General features: G+C 41.9%; 1 protein-coding gene across 1 annotated transcript in view; it reads left to right on the forward strand.

Annotated features, from left to right (window-relative positions):
- Positions 1 to 22435, forward strand: part of STX12 (syntaxin 12) — a 42249-nt gene that overhangs the window by 17984 nt on the left and 1830 nt on the right. The window contains exons 3-8 of the mRNA XM_056122594.1: positions 370 to 469; positions 7437 to 7574; positions 10639 to 10682; positions 12931 to 13036; positions 18717 to 18789; positions 21280 to 21362. Of these exons, the coding sequence (XP_055978569.1) occupies positions 370 to 469; positions 7437 to 7574; positions 10639 to 10682; positions 12931 to 13036; positions 18717 to 18789; positions 21280 to 21362 (544 nt within the window). The remainder of the gene's footprint in view (positions 1 to 369; positions 470 to 7436; positions 7575 to 10638; positions 10683 to 12930; positions 13037 to 18716; positions 18790 to 21279; positions 21363 to 22435) is intronic.

Genomic DNA, 22435 nt, shown 5'->3' on the forward strand with positions numbered 1-22435 from the left:
GGACTATCGGGTGATGGGAGGATCCTCCCAGGATGGGAGAAGGATGCTGAAAGTAGACTATAAACCGAACATGATTGCCACTCAATCCCTGTTTTACAAACCACAGCACCTAAAAGGAGAAAGAGAACAAAAGGGAATGCCCTGCCACAGAGGCAGGATGGGATGAGGGGGATGGAGGGTGGGAGGGATATTGGGATCAGTGGTGGTGGAAAATGGGCACTGGTGGAGGGACGGGTACTCGATCATTGTATAACTGAAACCCAAGCACAAAAATTTGTAAGTCTACAACTGTATGTACCTCATGGTGTTTCCCTAATAAAAATTTTTTTAGAAAGAGACTATCCTGAAAATATATCTTTTCTCTTCTAGGCAACAGCTACAGCATTCTACAAATCAGCTTGCCAAGGATACAAATGAACTACTTAAAGAATTAGGCTCCTTGCCCCTTCCCTTATCTACTTCAGAACAGGTTTGTATTTTTCTGGTTTGTTTCTAAATAGAAAAAGGACATGCCTTTAATGGAAAGACAGTGTCTGAAACAAAATAACTTTGGCCTTTGGTGCTAGATAGACCTTCGCTGAACCCCTCAATTTCCTTATCGAAAGTGGAGGTAAGTGATGGTTATGACAGAAGAAAATGTATGTGCCACATCGAGAAAAGCGCCTTGTATTTGGTAGTTAATCAGTTTGTGGTTGTTGCAGCTGTTATAATAATGTTATTAATATGTTACTAAGCTGGCTTTCCCTGAAGAAGAATCTCAATGTTTGCATATCTAGAGTTTGTCTAGCAGCTTTATGTTTGCATGCTTGTTCCTCATTTGTTTTATATTTATTACCTGTATAGTTCACATTATTTTTCTTTTACATTTTGTAATCACTTTTATGTCTTACTACAAATCAGTTTGGAGAAATGCTCAGGAAAAAAAGATTTATCTTGTAGTACAGCAGGTAGGGAATGCCATATGGTCCCCTAAGCCCCACCAGGAGTAATTCTTGAGAGCATAATAATCAGGAGTAGTCCCTGGGCTTCACTTGATGTGGTTCCAAAATAAAACAAATAGGATTTCTCTTGTTAAGTTATTTTATGTAGTGGCCCTTTAAATCCTTTAAGAAACAATTTTTTTTCTGCTATGCAGTGCTCCTTGAAATGCCATGTCTTTTTTTAAAAAATTAGGGGGAGGGGCCAGAGCAATAGTACAGTAGGTAGGTCATTTGCTTTGCACTTAGCCAACCAGGATTCGAACCCCAGCATCCCATATGGTTCCCTGAGCACCACCAGGAATAATTTCTGAGTATAGAATCAGGAGTAACCCCTGGGCACCTGGATGTTATCCAAAAACCAAAACAACAACAACAAAAATTTTTTTAAATTTATTTCTTTTAAAATTTTATTAAAACACTACGATTTACAAAGTTATTCATTGTTGGGTTTTAGGCATACTATGTTCAAGCACCAGTTCCACCACTAGAGTCTTCTTTCATCCACAAAGTTCCCAGGTGTCGCCCCCCACCCCCATCCCCTCAGTTCTCAGCTTACCACCATGGTGAGCACATTTTTAGTTTTGGTTATTGAAGCTTGAACCTCTTACTTTCGGTGTTGACTCTGTGGTTTGGATATTTGGCTGTACCCCTCCTTTATAAGCCACCGATGTATTCAACCTCTTAATCCCTGCTTCTTGTCTTTCTCTTCTTCCCCCCTTGATTTCTTTCCTTCTCTACCCTTCTCCTACTTACATAAGGAGGCTAAAGGGGCATGCCATATCATTTCTTACACAGTTCCCTAAGTCAGATTGCCCCTCGTTGTGGTTTGAGACTTCTTTGTCATTTATAGTCTACCTCAAATCTTTTTTTTTTTCTGTTTTTTGGGTCACACCCAGCAATGCTCAGGTGTTACTCCTGGCTCTGCACTCAGGAATCACTCCTGGTGGTGCTTGGGGGACCATATGGGATGCTGGGAATCGAACCCAGGTCGGCTGTGTGCAAGGCAAATGCCCTACCCGCTGTGCTCTCGCTCTAGCCCCTTAAATCTTTTCAAAGAAAAAAATCTTCTCAATCTACCTTAGCTATAGTGATTCCCTTTTGCCTTTAGTTTATATACCGTTCATGAAGGCACTGAACATGCTGCTTTTCATTATGAATTTTAAAAATAATAATGTCTTAGTCTGTAATGGGGCTAGAGCAATAGCACAGCGGGTAGTGCGTTTGCCTTACAAGCGGCCAACATGGCCAACCCAGGTTCGATTCCTCCGCCCCTCTCGGAGAGCCCGGCAAGCTACTGAGAGTATCTTGTCCACACGGCAAAGCCTGGCAAGCTACCCGTGATGTATTTGATATGCCAGACACAGTAACAATTGTCACAATGGAGACGTTACTGGGCCCGCTTGAGCAAATTGATGAACAACGGGAGGACAGTGACAGTGACAGTCTGTAATAATTTTAAAGTAAAATATACAGCTACCCTATTTGTGTTGTTTTGAGGTGTGAGAGTTGTGATTATTTGGAACATGAACTAATTTCAGTGTTTCATGATCATCATTTTGTTTTGTTTTGGAACTATACCTGGCAGTGCTCAGGGGTTACTCCTGGCTCTATGCTCAGGAATTAATCCTGGTGGAGCTTGGGGGACCATTATGGGATGACAGAGATTGAACCAGGGTCAGCTGAGTGCAAGGCAAGAGCCACACCTGATGTACTATCACTGTGATCCCCATCATGATCATTTAAAATAAAGTGAAATAGGCTACAAATATCAGCTTGTGTACTATATAAGGGCAAATGTTACTGTATAAATATGCTAATATATCTTATTATTATAAGACTCTGTCCTCCCCGCAAAAACTCTGAAAGGGCTAGAGAGATAGCTTACTGGGTGAAAATCGCTATTTTTAACTCATTTCTGGTGTGCTGTTTGGTGAAGTGTATATTCAGTGTTTGGAGGTGTGTTGTTTTTTTTGGGGGGGGTCACACCCAGTGATGCACAGGGTTTACTCCTGGTTCTGCACTCAGGAAGTACTCCTGGCAGTGCTTGGGGGACGACATGGGATGCTAGGAATCGAACCCGGGTTGGCCGCATGCAGGCAGCATGCAAACGCCTTACCCTCTGTGCTATAGCTCCAGCCCCAGTGTTTTGGAGTTTTGGTGCCCCTTTGTACAAAGGATAAGAACAGGAGACGAGGTGCGTTGTCATCCTGCTATGAAGGACTTGTGATATAAAATTATCTTAGTGTAATCATCATTTATTGCCATTGGTGTGCTGTTTCATTTATTCTCATGCTGATATTTCAGTTATATTCCAGTCTCCCTTTACAATAGAAGGAGTGCAGCTCATTCCTGGTTTACCCTTTCCTCTTTCCAGAAGTGCTTTTAAGGAGCACACTGCTGGTAGTAATATTAAAAAGGAGTCTTGAGTGAATTGGACATTATTGAAGGTACTTAAGAGTTAAATAGTAACCTAAGTAACATATAAATAGAAAGTCAAATCAGCTACCAAAAAATGCATCTAATGTATTCCAAAATCAAATAGAAGTAAGTTTTAGATTGCTTATGCTATTCCAACATCCATTATCTTGGGTCATTAGTAACATGAGTAGATCTACAGACATGGTATGAAATATAATTCCTTGATTCTCTTCCTCTTGTGCTGAATACTTTTCACTCTTTAGCTCTTATTTAATTTTTCTCTTTTATATTCACCATCCTATTTTCAGTTTTCCATCCTCATATACTATTATCAGTGACGAACTTTAAGCTTTAAGAATATTTTTTGTTAAAATGAACACAGATTGCAGGTTTAAACTGTTTCATGTATGGTCTATTAATTTGCAACATAGGATCCAAGAATATGTAAAAATGTAATGAGAAAGAATAGTTTATTTAATAAATGGTGCTGGAAAATTTTTCAGGAGACTGTGTGGTATAGGGATCTCACATACTTGGACCCCAGCCCTTTGAGGCATCTCCCCACCCCCTTTTTAAAGTTTTTATTCTGGGGCTGGAGAGAGAGTAGAGTGGGTAGTGAGCTTGCTTTGCTTGAGGCAGACCTAGGTTTGATCCCCGGCATCCCATATGATCCCCTGAGCACCACCAGGAATAATTCCTGAGTGCAGAGCCAGGACTAACTCCTGAGCATTGAAGTGTGACTCAAAACAAAACAAAAAAAGTTTATATTCATCTTTCTCCTCTGTTTCATTTGATACTTTTAACTCATATTGTCTCCTTGGAAACTTTCCTCTTTCCATCATCCCCTTTTAATCTTAAAACTAGATCTGGCAATCTTCTATTGACTTACTGTTTGTTTTTCCAGGATGAGGTTTAGCTCTCTTCTTCCACCCTATATCGTCTTTATTTTATTCTTTTTATTTTGGGCCATACCAGGCTGTGCTCAGGACTTACTCCTGGCTCTGTACTCAGAGATCATTCTGGGAATCAATCCTGAGTAAGGTGCATGCAAGGTGAGCACCTTACCAGCTGTTACCTTCGAGCCCATTGAAGAGATAGTATAGAAGTTGATGATGCTGATAGCTCTGCCCTTGAGCCTCTCATTTCCTTATTCTTAATGCTTTTTCTCTCAGGAGTCTTACTTATTTCCATGAGTCTCCTGTCTTCTTTATATCTTTTGCTGCTAACCATTGCCTTTAAACCTTTTATTTGATTTTTGGAAGTTTTTTTTTTTTTGTTTTGACAGACTGTGCTCAGATATTATTCCTGGCATGCTTTGGGGAACAATATGCTGCGACAAGGGTTTGAACCCAAGTCAGCTACATGCAAAACAAATGCCTTACCTGTTCTGCTGCTAAGCTTTCAAGTGCATGAATAATATTGTCTGTTTCTGTTTTGACATCTCCTCTTGAATATGCTTACTTTATCTAAAACTTAACCTATTATCTATACTGAAATCTTCATGTTTCACACAACCAAGTTGATTGACAAAATGTTAGTTTCGGGACTGAAGCAATAGCACAGCAGGTAGGGCATTTGCCTTGCACACGGCTGACCCAGGTTCGATTCCCAGCATCCCATTTGGTCCCCCAAGCACTGCCAGGAGTAATTCCTGAGTGCATCGTCGGATGTGAAACAACCCCCCCGCCCCCCCACCCCAAAAAAGGCAAAAGTTTCATTAAAAAGTTTGCCTTTGGGGGGCTGGGGAGATAGTACCATGGGTAAAGTGCTTGCCTTGCGCATAGCTAATCCAGGTTCAATCTCTGGCATCCCATATGGTCCTTGAACCCTGCCTGGAGTGATCCCAAAACAAAGAGCCAGGAATAAGCCCTGAGTACCTCCAGATGTGTCTCCCCCAAACAACAACAAAATGTTTGCCTTTTGGAATAATTAGTATTGAATGATGACAAACCCTTGATCTTGGATTACAAAACAGCTTACTGAGCAGGGGGCTTGGGGGTCAAGAAGGGAGGATGAGATGGACTAGAAGTAACACAACAGTGGTGGAGAGTCTTGGGCACCTTGGTGGTGACTTTTTTAGGTGCACTGATTTTTTTTTAGGGGGAGGGGGAATACCACATCTGGCAGTGCTCAGGACTTTCATTTTTATGCTCAGGATCACTCTTGATACTATAGGGGACCATATAGGGTTCTGGAGATTTAATCTGGCTTGGTTGTGTTCAAGGAAACTGCCCTACCAACTGTGCTCTCTCTCTCTCTGGCCCTGATAGTAACAGCCTTAAGAGATGTTTTGCATGATATTTGGGGAATAATGTTTCACTCCTAATAGCTATAATGTTGCTTATACAGATATAAAAATCCCAGGAATTAAAAACGTTTCTCATCTAAAGTAAATTTGCTTTCAGTCTCACCATCATTTTCTCAGGTTTAAAATCGATTTGGGTTGCGTGTGTGGGGGAGGTGTTATTTTGGGTCATAGCTGGGCTGTGCTCAGGACCTATTCCTCTGCTCAGGATTTAGGGGCTCAGGGGACCATTTGGGGGCCTGAGTTTTGAATCTGGTCTGAGATTTGCAAGGCAAGTGCCTCATTTGCAATATCATTTCTTTCTCCGGCCCATTATTGATTTATTTTATCCTTTCTTATACACAGTTCTAAGTCATAATGTTTTTTAAGTTCATTTGTTTCCATTACCACACTCTGTTCTCTTAACCTTAAACCTGAAACTGTTGCAATAGCTTTTCTTGTTTATTTCATTCTATGTGGTGTGCCATCACAGACTAATCTCTCCAAGTTGTCATTTTGTACTCATCATGTTCCCTGCTAGAAATGGTTGTCTTTTGTTCCTCAGAGGTTGAATCCTAAATTCATTAGCTTGGCATTGAAAACCTTCAATGGTCTGTCAGCTCCTTGCCAGCTTTTGGTTGGGCCAAAAACTTTAGGATAATAGCTAAAAGATAGAATTGAAAATTCTATTCTTTTTGGTCCAACCAAACTTTCTAATAGATGTTCTTCAAATTTCTGCCCTTCTGCCTTGACTCACGCTGTTTTCTTGCCGGGATTTTCTTTTTTCCCTTTTCTTTTTTCTGATTAGTCCCTAGAGTATGCCATCTACTGTTCCTTCAGTGCCCACCACTTCCTCTTGAGAGCTCTCATGACCACTTAAGGTCTGTTTATTCTTGCTTCTGTATTCCTACTATACCGATTGGCTATAACAATTGCTTATAATGATGGTGCCGCGGTTAATGATTATATCCTTTATAAATACGTGGTTAACTTGCTTGAAGTCTGGAGTTTTTACAGCACATCTCAAAGTGTTTTTGAGATGCAGAATCAGTAAGCTAAGTGAAGATAGATACAAAATACCCTTTTCAAATATTCAAAAATTTTAAACCTTTCCAGGTAAATAACTCGTGGTTTTCAGGAGAGCTCTGAACCGAGATGAATCAAGTTTTAACATTAAAAAACAAAAACAAGGGGCTGGAGAGATAGCACAGCAGGTAGGGCGTTTGCCTTGCACGCGGCCGACCGACCCGGGTTCAATTCCCAGCATCCCATATGGTCCCCTGAGCACCACCAGGAGTAGCTCCTGAGTGCAGAGCCAGGAGTAACCCCTGTGCATCATCAGGTGTGACCCCAAAAAAGCAAAAAAAAAAAAAGAAAACAAAAGAAATACCCACAACCAATCCCCCAACCCCAGCCAACAATCTATGTATTTAATCTGCATCCAAGGGAATCAAAACCCTGAATTGAAGGTCCCTGCAATTCAGAGATATTGTGCAAAGTAAACGGCACTATACCCACTTCCCAGATTTGTCAGAATGTAATGAGAAAAAATTTTCTTGGCTTGGCCTATAGTACTAACCCAGGGATTAGGGCTAACAAAGAACAAACTTTATTAGTTTGAGGATAATTTTATTTTGTAGTACTTTTCCTATTTGGAAATCTTTAGGACATAGTTTTTGTTTAATGGTAATTAAAACCATATAAATCTGAGTTATTATGAAATGTCAAGTTCTTGTTTATTTCTTTTTTTTTAGCGCCAGCAGAAACTTCAGAAAGAACGTCTCATGAATGACTTCTCTGCAGCCTTAAACAATTTCCAGGCTGTGCAGAGAAGGGTATCTGAAAAGGAAAAGGAGAGTATTGCCAGAGCAAGAGCTGGATCTCGCCTTTCTGTAAGTTTATTCCCAAAAGAAAACCTTTGCAATTTCAGGATGTTTTTTGCCAGGTTCCCTCCCCCCCACTTTGAGCATTAATCATTGTTTACTGTCCCCCCAATAATAAACATAGATATTAACTGCTGTAGAAAAGCCAGGATGGTATAAACTATGTAAAAAAAAAGTAAAATATGAATTTGGAATGTGGCTTAGCGATAGAGCTCATGCCTTGCAGGTTTGAGGTTCTGGATTTGGTCAAGGCTGGGGCGGGGGGGTGTGGGGATGGAGCAGGAGGTGATGTCTTAAAGGACTATGACAGGACATTGCATGCTGGAGGCCCAAATTATTCCACAGCTCTACGTGGCTTCACAAAGGCTGCTGGGGTTGGCCACAGGAACTTTCCTACTTGACACAATAGTGTGAAAATTAGGAAAATCTCTGGGAGGTCATTTAATTGTGTTTTCAGAACACGTGCATTGACCTAGCATTTCTATGCTACATAAGACTGTACATGTGTGTCTCAACATACATATACAAGAATGTTTATTGAAGTGTTTATAGTAGACAAAAATCAGAAATGTTCAAATGTCCATCAGATAGAAAAGATAGCGTTGATACTATGACTCAGTAATTTAAAGTCATGCTTTTACATGCATGAGACTTTCGTTCTATCCTCAGCATTGCCAATGAAACAAGAGAGAAAATATGTTTATATACTGAAGTATTACATACTATAATATCATTCTGCAAAGGAAATGAACAAACCTATTTCATTTAGCCATCAGACATGGACCGTTTATAATCCAAAGTGGTCTCATCAAAACACGAAAGGAATAACAGTATAATTCCATTCAAATAAAGTTTAAAATTTATTTAGAAGGATATATATCATTTTGTTTTGTTCAGGGCCATGCTCAGTGGTACTCAGGTCTTACTCCGGGCTCTGCACCCAAGGGTCACTCCTGGCAGTGCTTGGGGGACCATAAGTGATCCCAAGGATTAAACCCAGGTTTAGCCACATGCAAAGCAAACACCCTACCCACTAAACCATTTGTCTGGCTCCTATACATACTATTTTAAAAGTACCAAAAAAGGGCTGGGGATGTAACTGAGAAGAGCACTTACATTGTAGGTGTGGGATTCTGGGTTCAATTCCCAGCACCTCGAAAATAAATTAACTCAATAAAACTATAAGAATGACCTAGGAGTTCCCCCAAGCACTGAGCTAGGAGTAGCCTCTGAGAATTGCCAGGTTTGGCCCCCAAACAAAAATAAACCATTAAAAAAAACCCAAAAAATGAATTCTCACAATGTCAGGATAATGTCTACTGTAAAGGAGAAGGGCTTGTATAGACCAAAACACATAGCAATGCTTTAGAACACTGGCAGTGTTTTGTTTCTTTATTGGGATAAAAAGTTAAAAAAGACACAATGCACATGTTTTGCAGGCTAGAGGCCCAGATTGAATCCCTAGCATCTGAGCACTGAGCCAGGCGTAGCCTTTTTGGCCATACTCTGCTAAGTATAGCCAAAAAACAAAAACAAAACTTGTTCTGAGTGGATGAAATTTTGAACTTGTCTTCATTTTGTTCCTTTTTTTCTGGGGTGGGGGTGGGGGTTTATGCTACACACAATGGTATTTAGAATCTACCTCTCCAGTATGCTTGGGGTTCACCTCTGGCAGTACTCAGGACAACTCTGTAGTACCCTGGGGATCGAGCTTTCCTGTTGATCGTGCTTTCTCTATGTGTTCTCTTGGGCCCTCTGTTGCTCCTTCAAATTACTATTTTCATGAAAAGGGTGTAGGGCTGGGGAGATGTTTCAAAGGGCTGGATCACATGCCTTCCATGTGGGAGCCCCAGATTTAACTCCCAGTAGCATATTATCTCCCAAGATGGTCACCTCACTTTATTACCCTACCCCAGCACCAAGATTGTGGACCAGATTCAGAAGAATCAAAATTAAGTGGAAATCGATTTTTGATTTTTTTTTTACTTGTTTTGGGGTCAGGGGGTACTCCTGCCTCTGCACTCAGGATCCACTCCTGGCATGCTCAGGGGACCATATGGGACACAGAGAATTAAACCCAGGTCAGCCACAATGCAAGCAAATGCCTTACCACTGTACTATCTCTCTTGCCCCAGTAGATTATTCTTTTTAACAGGATTTTTTTTAAAAAAATTCTCCTTTCCCTACTTTTAAAACTAAGACTCGCTTTCAGCAGAGCAGTTTGAGGAGTGTTATCCAGGAGTGACTCCCAGCACTTCTCTACCCCAGCAGTGCTGTGGACCAAGGGAACACCCAGTGGTGTCAGGAGTGGGGGAGAAGAATGTGATAGAGATTGAACTCAGGACCTCACATGTGCTAGGCATGTACTCTACCATTCGCGCTATCTCCTTGGCCTCTTTTTGTTTCTTCGAGTTTTTATTTTCTTCCCTTCTTTTAGTTACTATGTCCAGGGATTTGCACAGTTGTGTGTCTGGGGATTGCGATGACAGTGCCTCTGGAATTACATTCAGTAATGTAGGACAATGTTGGATATCAAACGCTCAGTCTCGTGCCTGCAAGTCAGGAGTTGTACCATTGACCCATTTTCCTGACCCCTCTTAGTTTGTTTTTAAAATAAAAAGTAGGGCCAGAGCTATCATACAGTATAGAGTGTAGTATTATCCATACTGTATTCTCTCTCTGACCCTTCCTTTCAAGTGTTGTAATAATAGGTTATCATCGTTATTTTATCCTTCTCTCCTACCTGGGCCCTCCATTCTGTTCCATCTGCTGGGCTCTAGTCTCACACTGGAGTACAGATGTGCTTTCAAGTACTTCCTAGACATTTCCTAGTTGTATCTTGTTCCAGTTACTGTTGGAGGCCAGTGGTGTGGTTCAATGGTAGAATACATGCCTTACATATATGAGACCATGGGTTTGTTTTTCAACAGTACAAAAACTGAATAAAATGTAAAAACAAGATACCTGTACCAGATCCTATGGGAGCCAAGAAAAACTATTGTTCTGTGCACGCGCGCATTTGTGTGTGTTCTATTTCTGGATAACAGCAACATTAATACTGGCTGTTTTCTAGGCAGAGGAGAGGCAAAGAGAGGAGCAGCTCGTCTCATTTGACAGGTAAAGAAATTACTCAGAAAATCTGCTGGAGAGTTGAGAATGGATTTCTGTACTTTGTACTCAAGTTTCTGTTTTAAAAATTGAAAAGTGTAAAGGAAAAATATAGGGATGCCTAGGTTCAGAAATAAAACCCACCAAATAAAGTTTAAAAACCAAAACTTCTGAGATCTGTGAATTATGAGAGGAATAATTTTAAGGTGAATCAATATTCCAGACACATCAGGGATGTAGTTCAGCAATAGAACATGTGCCTTGCATGTGTGAGGCCCTGGTTTCAATCCCCAGGAAAATGTTGAGAGAGAAAAAGCTCCAAGAAACCTCAGATATCTGAGGTTGCATTAACTCAGAAAGAATAAGTACAAACCCAGAAATCACAGAATAGAAACTCTATATCAGTTAAGAGTTCTCAGATCTCAGTTTGCTCAAACATCTCTAAAATGAAGCTCATTCTTACTAGGTATGGTCATGGTCACGGTCCTCCCGTTGTTCATTGATTTGCTCGAGTGGGCCCAGTAACGTCTCCATCGTGAGACTTGTTGTTACTGTTTGGCATATCGAATACGCCATGGGGAGCTTGCCAGGCTCTGCTGTGCGGGCGAGATACTCTCGGTAGCTTGCCGGGCTCTCCGAGAGGGGCGGAGGAATCGAACTCGGGTTGGCCATGTTGGCCGCTTGCAAGGCAAACGCCCTACCGCTGTGCTATTGCTCCAGCCCTTACTAGGTACATTAAACAAAAAAGCAAACAATTTATGTCTAGAGACATATCCTTTCTTAACTTCTCCAAACTGAAGTAACTTATCCCATGGAAGTCAAGTAATGAGGTCAGAGGGAGTCTAAAGGGCTGAGTGCATGTTTTGCATACAAGAGGCTTTGGTTCCATACTACCCAGCACTGCACGGTTCCTTGAACATGCCAGGAACAACCTCTTTTGGGGACCACTGAGCTGGGAGCAGCCCCCAGTACTGCTGGGTGTGGCTCAAGAGCATTTTGAAAAAGGAAAGAAGCAAGTCTGAGAGACACTTCAGGAATTAGGGCTCTTGCCTTACCTTCCACCTCCACTGGTTCAAATCCCTGCACCACACATGATCCTCCTGAGCACAGAGCCAGGAATGCCCAACTCCTCCCCACAAAAAAAGGAAAAAGATGTGTGCACAGTATTATTTCAGAATTTCAAATGTTTTATTATAGATGCGTATTTATTTCCCCCACTCCCTGACACCCCCACTGTACAGTGAGCACCCCAAAGGCCTGAGAGACTCTACCATACAGTTATTTATTTCCATTTAGGTACAGTGATTTACAGTGGTGTTAATGTTTTGGGTTTTTGGGGTTTTTTTTTTTAGTTTTGAGGCCAAATCCAGCAGTGCTCCTGGCTCTTTGCTCAGGAATCACTCTTCGCAGGTATAGGGATTCATATGGGGTGCATGAATTAAACCCAGGTTGGCCTCATGCAAGCCACTGTAGTCTAATTGCTCCATTAGTTATGTTTTAAGAATACAGTGCTGCTACAGCACACCCACTACCAGAGCTTATTTAATTTGGTATGTTTATCACATGGAGGAAAATTTTTAAATGTTGTGGAGATGATGTATGATTTATGTTGGACAAATGCTTAATACTGTGATTTTAAAGCATTAATGTACAACGTGTGGTGTGCCTTTCTTCCAAAGGTGGCACCTTTAACGAAGAGTTGCAACACTTTATTAGCTTTTGCTTTGGTTTTCTGCTAAGAGACATTTAACTCAAAGCATAACCTCAGGGCTAATCTTGAAAACCGGGTCATGCAATTTTGTTGGGACTGATGGATCAAGCACCGATTCTCCTGCTGGTCTTCCACCCACTTAACTCCCAAGATGCCACACAGCATATGCTTCCAAGTACCTTGAAAGAAAGTTCCAGAGTACTTCACCCTCTTCAGATTTCTGTGCTCTTTCCTTTTCTGGCTGGTGCTAGCAAGATTGCTGAGAGTGTCCCCTACAAGGAAAGGTCAAGGAGTCTCATCCCTCACAGTCTTGCTTCCTCTCCTTTTTCCCAGGGAAGCAGACATTCTTTTGTTGAGAATGAAATTAATTGATAGTGCTTTTATTAATATTGCCTCTTGGTATGAAGAATGTGGCCCTGAGGGACTTTGTATTGTTATCAGAGGAGTTGAGAGGGGCTTTGGGTGCTGACTGAAGGGGTAGAGCTGTGCCTTGTGCACACCTTATAGAGGAGGAGGAATCAACTGTTGTGCTTCCTCTCCCTGCAGCCATGAGGACTGGAACCAGATGCAGAGCCAGGAGGATGAGGTGGCCATCACTGAGCAGGATCTGGAACTTATTAAAGAGAGGGAAACGGCAATTCGGCAGCTGGAGGTGAGAGCTACATCACATTTTTTGACTCAGTGTATTTGCACTCTAATTCATCTGCATTTTCTCTGACTGATTCTGGGAAAGCATGAAATAATTCTTTCCTGTAATTTGCCAATTATGTCGCAGTGTAATCATGGTGAATTTGACCTGTTAGAATATTGATTGTGGTGTTAAATAATGTCCAAATCTTTTCCTGCATTGCCATATTTTATATGGCCTTCATGGAGAATTCAGGGAACACAGATTACTCACTAGACTGTCTTACCGCTTCAGGTAAGGTAACTCTACAAGATGACTTGAAGGGCAGAAGTACGTACTTTCATGAGCGAGGCCTGGATTTGATCCCTCGCACCACATGGTCCCCTGAGAATCAAACCAGACATTGCCTTAAGACTAAAAACGGAAACTATGAAACCAGACTGTCTCAGAGGATAGCCAGTAGGCACATGAAAAAAATCACTTATTAGAGAAATAAGCATCACTTATTAGAGAAATCCAAATCAAGACGACAGTGAGATACCATCTCACACCAGTGAGAATGGCACATTTGAAATATATTAGGAACAATTTGTTGGCAGAGATGTGGTGAAAAAGGAACTCTCTTCTGCTGCTGGTGGAACTGTTGTCTGGTACAACTCCTGTGGAAAACAGTATGAAGAGTGCTTAGTAAACTTAGAATTGAACTGCTTTATGACCCAACATTTCCACTTTTGGATATCTACCCCCAAGACATAAAAACACTGTCTCAGGGCTGGAGTAATAGTACAGTGGGTAGGGCATTTGCCTTGCATGCAACTGACCCAGGTTCGGTCCCTGGCATCCCACATGGTTCCCCAAGCACTGCCAGGAGTAATTCCTGAGTGCAGAACCAGGAGTAACCCTTGAACATCACCAGGTGTGGTCCAAAAATGCAAAGACAAAAAGAAAAAAAACTCTCTCAAAGAACATAAGCACATTATTATTCATTGCTGCAGTCAGTACAATAGCTAATCTATGGAATCAACTTAGATATTCAATGACAAACGAGTGGTTTGTCAAGTTGTGTTATATATACACAATAGAATACGTGGCAGCTTCAGGGAATGGTGAAATTATGCAAGACTGTTTCACTCCAGAGCATATATACCAAAATTGAAATGGCACAGAGGAGAATGGACTCTGCAAGGAAAACATGCAAATTTATTAAGCCATCCTGTTGTCTTCTTTTTCTCTTTTGTTGTGGGGCCACAACTGGCAGAGCTCAGGAGTCTGTGCTGTGCTTAGAATCAAATGAAAGCATGTGGTGTGGGGATCACAAACACTGGGCCTTCTCTATGTAAAGCATCACCCTGCCCCTGATTTCTCTGGCCCACCATTCCATCTTTTAAAAAATCTGTTAAAGTGACAGATTTAAAACAAAAAAATTTCTTTATTGCAGTACTGTAATTTACAGTGTTATTCACAGCACCCAGCTTTATAGTCAGCCATGATCAAATTCCGTGTGTACAGTTCTCCTGACCTCAGATCTCAACCCCATCACACCAGTATCAGAACATTGCCACCTGGGCTCTGGGGCCATATGGGGTGCCAGCTACCGAACCCAGCCAGATCAGCCTTATTGCAAGGCAAACGCTATAACCGCTGTCCTATCATTCTGGCTCCATAAAGTGACAGATTTTTTAATGTGTATTTTGTCATCGTTTTAAAAAATGTAAAACTTTATCTTTAAACCTCAATGCCAACTTTGAGGTTAGATGAACTTAAGTAGCCCAGCATAAAGGCAGGCTGGAGGACTTTTCTCTTATTTTTGTGTACCCCAAAGTTTAATCCCAAATTGTAGCTAGTACTTTAGTGATTTGATCACTTGACATCCCGTTACTCATCGATTTGCTTGAGCAGGCGCCAGTAACGTCTCCAACCGTCCCTGTTGCATGCTAGTGTAGCCCAATGGCATCTGCTCATTCTAGGAACACAAACAGCCTTAAACCAATTGTTCAGGATCTTGAAGAAGTCTGACCATCTCATAGGTAGGCAGCCACGCGATCTTTTGACATCCTGTGGAACCCAGTCGGTAATGGCTCTAGTCCAGCGGTTGTCTCCAAATCTCATTACATGTCCAGCCCATCTGATTTTCAACGCCTTGGCAAACAAGACAGTGTCCTTGATTCTTGATCGTTGATGGAGGTCGGAACTCCGGATTCTTTCTTTCATTGAGTGAAGTGTCATACTCCAAGGATAGCTCTTTCGATTCCTCTTTGGGAGACCCGAATAGCATTCTCATCCTGTTTTTCGTAGGGCCCAGGTCTCTGAGGCATATGTTAATGCAGGAAGAACAGTGGAATCAAAGAGATATGCACGGAGCCAGAGGTTCTTCGTCCTCTTAGCTATTTCTTTGACGCTCTTGAAGGCATTCCAAGTCGCTCTCTTCCTCCTGCACAACTCAGGTGCCAGGTCATTCATCATGTTGACTTCTTGACCTAGGTACACATAACTGTTGCATTCGGAGATGGTCGTTCCATTGAGAGTGAATCGAGTGTCAGGAACGAGACAGTTTCTCATAAACATTGTCTTCGTGAGATTCACGGTCGAAGTCGGCCAGTATTTGTGCTGCTTGGCTAATGTTTGGTGTTATTAGAACAATGTCATCAGCGAAGTGGAGGTGGTGTAGTTGCCGACCGTCTATCTTCACTCCCATTCCTTCCCATTCCAGTTATCGCATGACGGTCTCGAGGGTGGCCCTGAAGAGTTTCAGTGAAATGGTATCACCCTGTTGAACCCCTCTCTTAACATGGAGGATCACTTATTTGTAGAATGGTAGATCCCGGTAGTGAATTCGTAATACAGCTCATGGAGGATCCTGATGTATTGAGTTTGAATGCCCTGTGTGGGTAGGGCTTTGATGACTGCTTCCATCTCAACAGAATCAAAGGCCTTCTTTAAATCAATGAGCGTTAGACAGAGCGGCATCTTGAACTCCCGAGAAATCTCAATGAGCTTGGTTATTGTGTGGATATGGTTGATTGTACTGAATCCTTTGCGGAACCCGGCTTGCTCACATGGTTGTCCTTCATCTAGTGTTCTGCCAATCCTATTTAGGATGACTCGAGTGAACAGCTTGTAGACGACAGACAACAAGCAGATCTCGCGATAGTTGCCAATGTCGTGGATGTCTCCCTTCTTGTACAGTAGTACAGTCCTGCTGGTTTTCCATTGGGACGGAACCTTCCATTCAGACAGGTAGCGTGTGAAGAGCCGAGACAGTGTATTGATGAGTACTGATGGCAGATTCTTCAGGTTTTTGGTTCTGACCTTGTCTGGGCCAGGTGCTGTTTGCTTCTTTACCGACGAAATGGTATGTAGGATTTCAGAAGAGAGAACGTTGGGAACGACATATTCATCCTGTGGAATTTGGTATGTGGGCAGGTGGACATGGCTATTGAAGAGATCTGAGTAGAAGTCATGAATAATCTTCTCCATTGCCGTTCTAGAAGATGCGATAGATCCATCAGGACATCGGAGGGCAGTCATCTTGGTCTTGTAGTTGGCGAAGGACAGGCGGACATTGCGAATGCTTTTCCCAGCTTCTGCCGCATCGGCCAGCACTGCTGCTCTTTGAGGTTTTCCTTTATTGCTTCTCTGCACTGCTTTGCAAGCTCCGACGTTTTCTTGTGGTTGCCTGAGGCTTGCGCCAAGCCACGTTGGCAAATGAGCTCCAGAGTACTTTAGTGAAACAGTCTTTAAGATACGAGTTGGGAAAGAGGATCAAGTTCTCATCAAGACTGAGAGTCCTGTGTAGTTGACAAACTCCAGGAGTCATCCTGCATGTGGTTAGAATTCAGTAAAATTTGATTATCATTTGTTTTGTAGAAAGCATGATTTATAAGACTTAAAAATGGGTTGCATTATGGATTCCGGTCTGATATTGAGGTCATAAATCCATTTCGATCTTACTTTTGTGCATGGCATTAGGCAGAGATCTGAGCCCACTTTTTTGCATTTAGCCGTCCAGTTTTGCCAGCACAGTTTATTAAAGAGGTTTTATTGAAGACAAAGTTGGCAAAATTCTCCATGATATTGAAGCTAATGGTATCTTCAAAGATGTCACACCACTGGCCGAGCAAGTGAAAACAGAGATAGACAAATGGGACTGTCTTAAACTAAGAAGCTTCTGCACCTCAAAAGAAACAGTGACCAAAATACAAAGACAGCCTACAGAATGGGAAAGGATATTCACCAAATACACATCCGACAAGGGGTTGATATCAAGGATATACAAGGTACTGGTTGAACTCCCCAAGAAGAAATCACCCAACCCCATCAAAAAATGGGGCAAGGAAATGAACAGAAACTTTCGCAAAGAAGAAATCCGAATGGCAAAAAGGCACATGAGAAAATGCTCTACATCACTAATCATCAAAGAGATGCAGATCAAAACAACAATGAGATATCATTTCACACCACAGAGACTGGCCCACATCTACAAGAACAAAAGCAACCGGTGCTGGTGCGGATGTGGCGAGAAAGGGACCCTCCTTCACTGCTGGTGGGAATGCCGGCTGGTCCAACCCTTTTGGAAAACAGTATGGACGATTCTCAAAAAATTAGAATTTGATCTCCCATTTGACCCAGCTATAGCACTCCTGGGAATATATCCCAGAGAGGCAAAAAGGTATAGTCGAAGTGACGTCTGCAATTGTTTGTTCATTGCAGCACTCTTTACAATAGCCAGAAACTGGAAGAAACCTGAATGCCCAAGAACAGATGACTGGTTAAAGAAACTTCGGTACATTTACACAATGGAGTACTATGTAGCTGTTAGAAAAGATGAAGTTATGAAATTTACATACAAGTGGTACTACATGGAACGTATCATGTTAAGCGAAATGAGTCAGAAAGAGCGGGATAGACACAGAAAGATTGCGTTCATCTGGGTAACATAAAGCAACAAAAAGGGAGACTAACACCCAGGAATGGCTGAGATTAGTACCAGGAATTTTGCTCCATGACTTGAAGGCCAGCCACATGTGCTAGGTGAAAAGGAAGCTCAGATAGAGAAGAGAGCACCAAATAAGGGGTGTTGTGAGGATCCTCCTAGGGTAGGAGGTAAAGGTAAAGGTAAAGGCCCTCCCGTTGATCGTCGATTTGCTCGAGCGGGCCCAGTAACGTCTCCATTGGAGACTTTGTTGTTACTGTGTTTGGCATATCAAATACTCTCGGTAGCTTGCCGGGCTCTCCGAGAGGAGTGGAGGAATCAAACTCGGGTCGGCCATGTTTGCCGCTTGTAAGGCGAACGCCCTACCCGCTGTGCTATCATGCTAAAAGTAGTCTATAGACCAAACATGATTGCCACTCGATGCCTCTCTTGCAAAACACAGTACCCAAAAGAGAGAGAGAACAAGGGGGAATGCCCTGCCACAGAGGCAGGGTGGGACGGGGCGGGGGGGGGGGGGGGAAGGGGGGTTGGGGGGGTTGCTGGGACCCGTGGTGGTGGAGGATGGGCACTGGTGGAGGGATGGGTACTTGATCATTGTATAACTGAAACCCAAGCACAAAAATTTATAAGTCTATAACTGTACCTCATGGCGTTTCACTAATAAAAAATTTTTTTTAAAAATGGGTTGCATTAATAAGCTAAAATTTTGTTAAGCAAAGTAAATGTCCTTTGAACTATTACTAAATGTCACTTGTTTCTTGTGTTCCTTAGGCTGACATTTTGGATGTCAATCAGATATTTAAAGATTTGGCCATGATGATCCATGATCAGGGTGATCTGATTGGTATGTATTATTGATATCTTTAACCTCAGGTGAATTGATAGTATTTTTAGGCCAGAATGTTAGTAAAATATATTTTAGGGATTTAGGAATGAATGATATTTAAAAAATACTAGTTGTATTTTCTGAGCAACTGTCTTACAATGACCAATGTAATTGGTCAGAAACTACATTTGTTAAAATCTTTCGTGTGTTTTTTGTTTTATTTTTTATTGTGGGGTCACACCTGGCATTGCTCAGGGTTTATTCCTGGGCCTGCACTCAGGGATTATTCCTGGCAGAGGTCAGAGGTCCATGATGCTGGGGAAAGTGGGCCTCTAAGGGTAAGCACCCTATCCACCGTATTCTCTTTCCAGCCCCAACAATTAATTTTTTAAATGAAGGGCATAAGTAAAAGTGAGGCCTCTCTGACTACTCAGCTGATAGATTTTTTCAATAACTTCTTGGTAAATTTTGGGCTACTTAGAGCAAGCTGACTGCTTCCCAGATTTTTTGTTGTTGTCATTGCTTGTTTGTTTTATTTGGGGGCCACACCGGGCAGTGGTCAGGTATTACTCCTGGTTCTGCACTTACTTAGGGGCTCACTCCTGACTGTGCTCTGGGGACTGACGATATGAGATGTCAGGGATTAAACCCTGGTTAGCGGGGGTGGAGTGATAGTACAGCGGGTAGGGCGTTTGGCTTGCACACGGCTGACCTGGGTTCAATTCCCAGCATCCCATATGGTCCCCTGAGCTACCGCCAGGAGTAATTCCTGAGTGCAGAGCCAGGAGTAACCCCTGTGCATCGCCAGGTGTGACCCAAAAAGCCAAAAAAAAAAAAACCCTGGTTAGCTATGTGCATGGCAAGTACCCTACCTGCTGTGCTATCTCTCTGGCCCAGCTTATCTCCAGAAATTTATACAGTTATGGCATTAGTGGCTCTTAAAGCACTTTATTTGGAAATAATTTTTAGTTTTCTTTTTTTTTTTGACTTTTTGGGTCACACCTGGCAATGCTCAGGGGTTACTCCTGGCTCTGCACTCAGGAATTACTACTGGTGGTTCTTGGGGACCCATATGCGATGGCCACATACAAGGCAAACGCCCTAGCCACTTTACTATCACTCTGGCCCCATTGGTTCATATTTTAAACTTTTTTTATTGACTGAGGTTCTGTGATTTACGATATTGTTAATGATAGTTTCTTGTGTACATAATTCCAACACCATACCCATCACCAGTACATACCTCCCCCCCTTCAGGACCCCAGTACTCTTCCCTGTAAGCCCCCCTACACATGGGCCTGAGAAATAATATAGTGGGTATAATATAGCACGCAGCCAACTGGTTCAATCCTCAGCACCCCACAATCCAGGAGGAATTCCTGAGTGCAAACCAGAAGTAAGCTCTGACCAATGCCAGGTGTGCCCCACCCCCCAAAAGAAAAAAACAAAATATTAAAAATAGCTTCTTGGTAAGTTTTTGGCTACTTAGAGCCAGCTGACAGCTTTCCAGGTTTTCTTGTTGTTGCTTGCTTGTTTATGGGCCACAGTCCCCCCACACACAAATTCAGTTGTGTTGATCCCATTGTGTTGCCTTTCACCCTTTGTTGCTTCCTCACAGTGTATCTTTGAGGCCTAATATGAGAGATAATTCTGTTTCCCTTTCCTTCTGAATGACTTCACCCAGCATGAGATCCTCGATTTCTATCCAAGTTGTGGCAGAGTTGCCTGATTTTGTTCTTTCTCAGAGCTGCATAGTATTTCATTGTGTGTGTGTGTATGTGTGTACACACGCACACACACACACACACACACATATATATATATATATAAAAATATATATATGGAGGCCACACCTAAGTGGTTCTCAGTGGCTACTCCCAGATCTGTGGTGGAGGAGGTGTCAGTTACTCCTAGCCTTGGAAGATCAAATCTGGGCTTCCTGTTTGCAAAGTATGTGCTCAGTCCATTGAGCTAACTCTTTGGCTCCATTTGCCTTATTTTTGCTCTCACTTTATATATGTAAATATATAATTTATATATGTATATAATATATATGTCCATTTTTTTCCTGCTCTGTGTGTTTTGCATACTTCATAATCTTTTGACTGTGAGAAGGCACTCCCAGCAGTGCTTGGCAAATTCTGTATTCAAACCCAGGTCTCCTATATGCAAAGCTAGTTGGTGTTCCAGCCCTTTGAACTATCTTCCTTGACCCCACACAGTTCCTGAGCTTGGCCCGGGAGTGACCCGCACTTCCACTTCACTGAGAGATCTAGGAGTAGCCCCGGATAACCTTTCATAAACTCTTGGTAACCTTTTACTCTTAAATTTTAGTGTCAGTGTTTATTTCCAGAGAATAGGGCTAACTTTAATAATTAGTAACTTTGGATTTCATACCTGGATTTCATACTTGCTGGTGGTGAAACCAGAACCCATAACTTCCCAAATGAGCTCCATCAACAGTGCTGAACTAAGTGTGGCAAAACATCCACTGTCCTGTTTTTGCAGATAGCATAGAAGCCAACGTTGAAAGCTCAGAAGTGCATGTAGAAAGAGCCACTGACCAGTTACAGCGAGCTGCATACTACCAGGTAAAAGCTATTACCACATAAAGTCAGTCTGTGCTGCACTTTATGGGCCATCAGACCACACTGGTACACTGAACACATCTATAGACTTTTGCTTAAGTTTAAGCTGGAGGCACATCATCATAATTGCTGTCCCAGTTCTATGTTTATTTTCCTTTGTAGCAAGATCTACAAAAAGGTATCTTAATCAGTTTACATCAAAGATTAGCTACAAAGCTGATACCTTGTTTGGTAGTGATACCTTGTTTGGTTAAGTCTAATTCTGTATCCTAAACAGTTGAAATTTGTTTCAATTAGGATGATAATACATACAAAGTAGGACTTTATGTTGACTGTTACCACACAGTGGGATATATAATCAATTCCAATTGCTATTTTTGAATAAATAGGGGTTTATCATTTGGTGTTACATATATATGACTAGAGGTTCATTGTTCTACTTCTTTAAAGTGACACTCTTCTGTGTTATTTGAATCTTCAGTTTTGTTATTCTGAGTGCTAGTTGAACCTTCAGTTTTGTTATTCTGATCTGGGTCTTTATCTCAGCATACACATATTATGAAAGAGCTGATTCTTACCACCTCTTGGTGATATTCATACTTTTTAGGAATATATAGCATGCTAAACATCTTCCAGTTTCTGTCATTTCTTAAGGACTGGAAATGTTCTTTAAAAAATTTGTACATGATACCACTGTTTACTTTTAAAAAGAGTGATAAATTTAGTGTCATTCAATAAAGAGTAAATGAGTAAGTGGGGTGTGTGTATGTGTGTGTGTGTGTGTGTGTGTGTGTGTGTGTGTGTGTGTGCATGCGCACCTAGAAGGAATTGAAAGAGCTTTATGAGAAAACTATTATAAAAAAAAGTATTTGTAACAGGGGTCAGATTCATACTATAGTAGGGTAGGTGTGTGATTTGCATGTGGCTGGCTGACCAGGGTTTGATTCCAGCATCCCATATGGTTCACTGAGCCCGCCAGGAGTAATTCCTGAGTGCAGAGCCAGGAATAATGCCTGAGCGCTGCCAGGTGTGGCCCAAAAAACAAAAAATATTGAGAAAAAAATTAAAGAGAACAC

Source organism: Sorex fumeus, unplaced genomic scaffold, assembly GCF_029834395.1.
Source record: "Sorex fumeus unplaced genomic scaffold, SorFum_2.1 ptg000047l, whole genome shotgun sequence".
Classification (NCBI taxonomy): Eukaryota; Metazoa; Chordata; class Mammalia; order Eulipotyphla; family Soricidae; genus Sorex; species Sorex fumeus.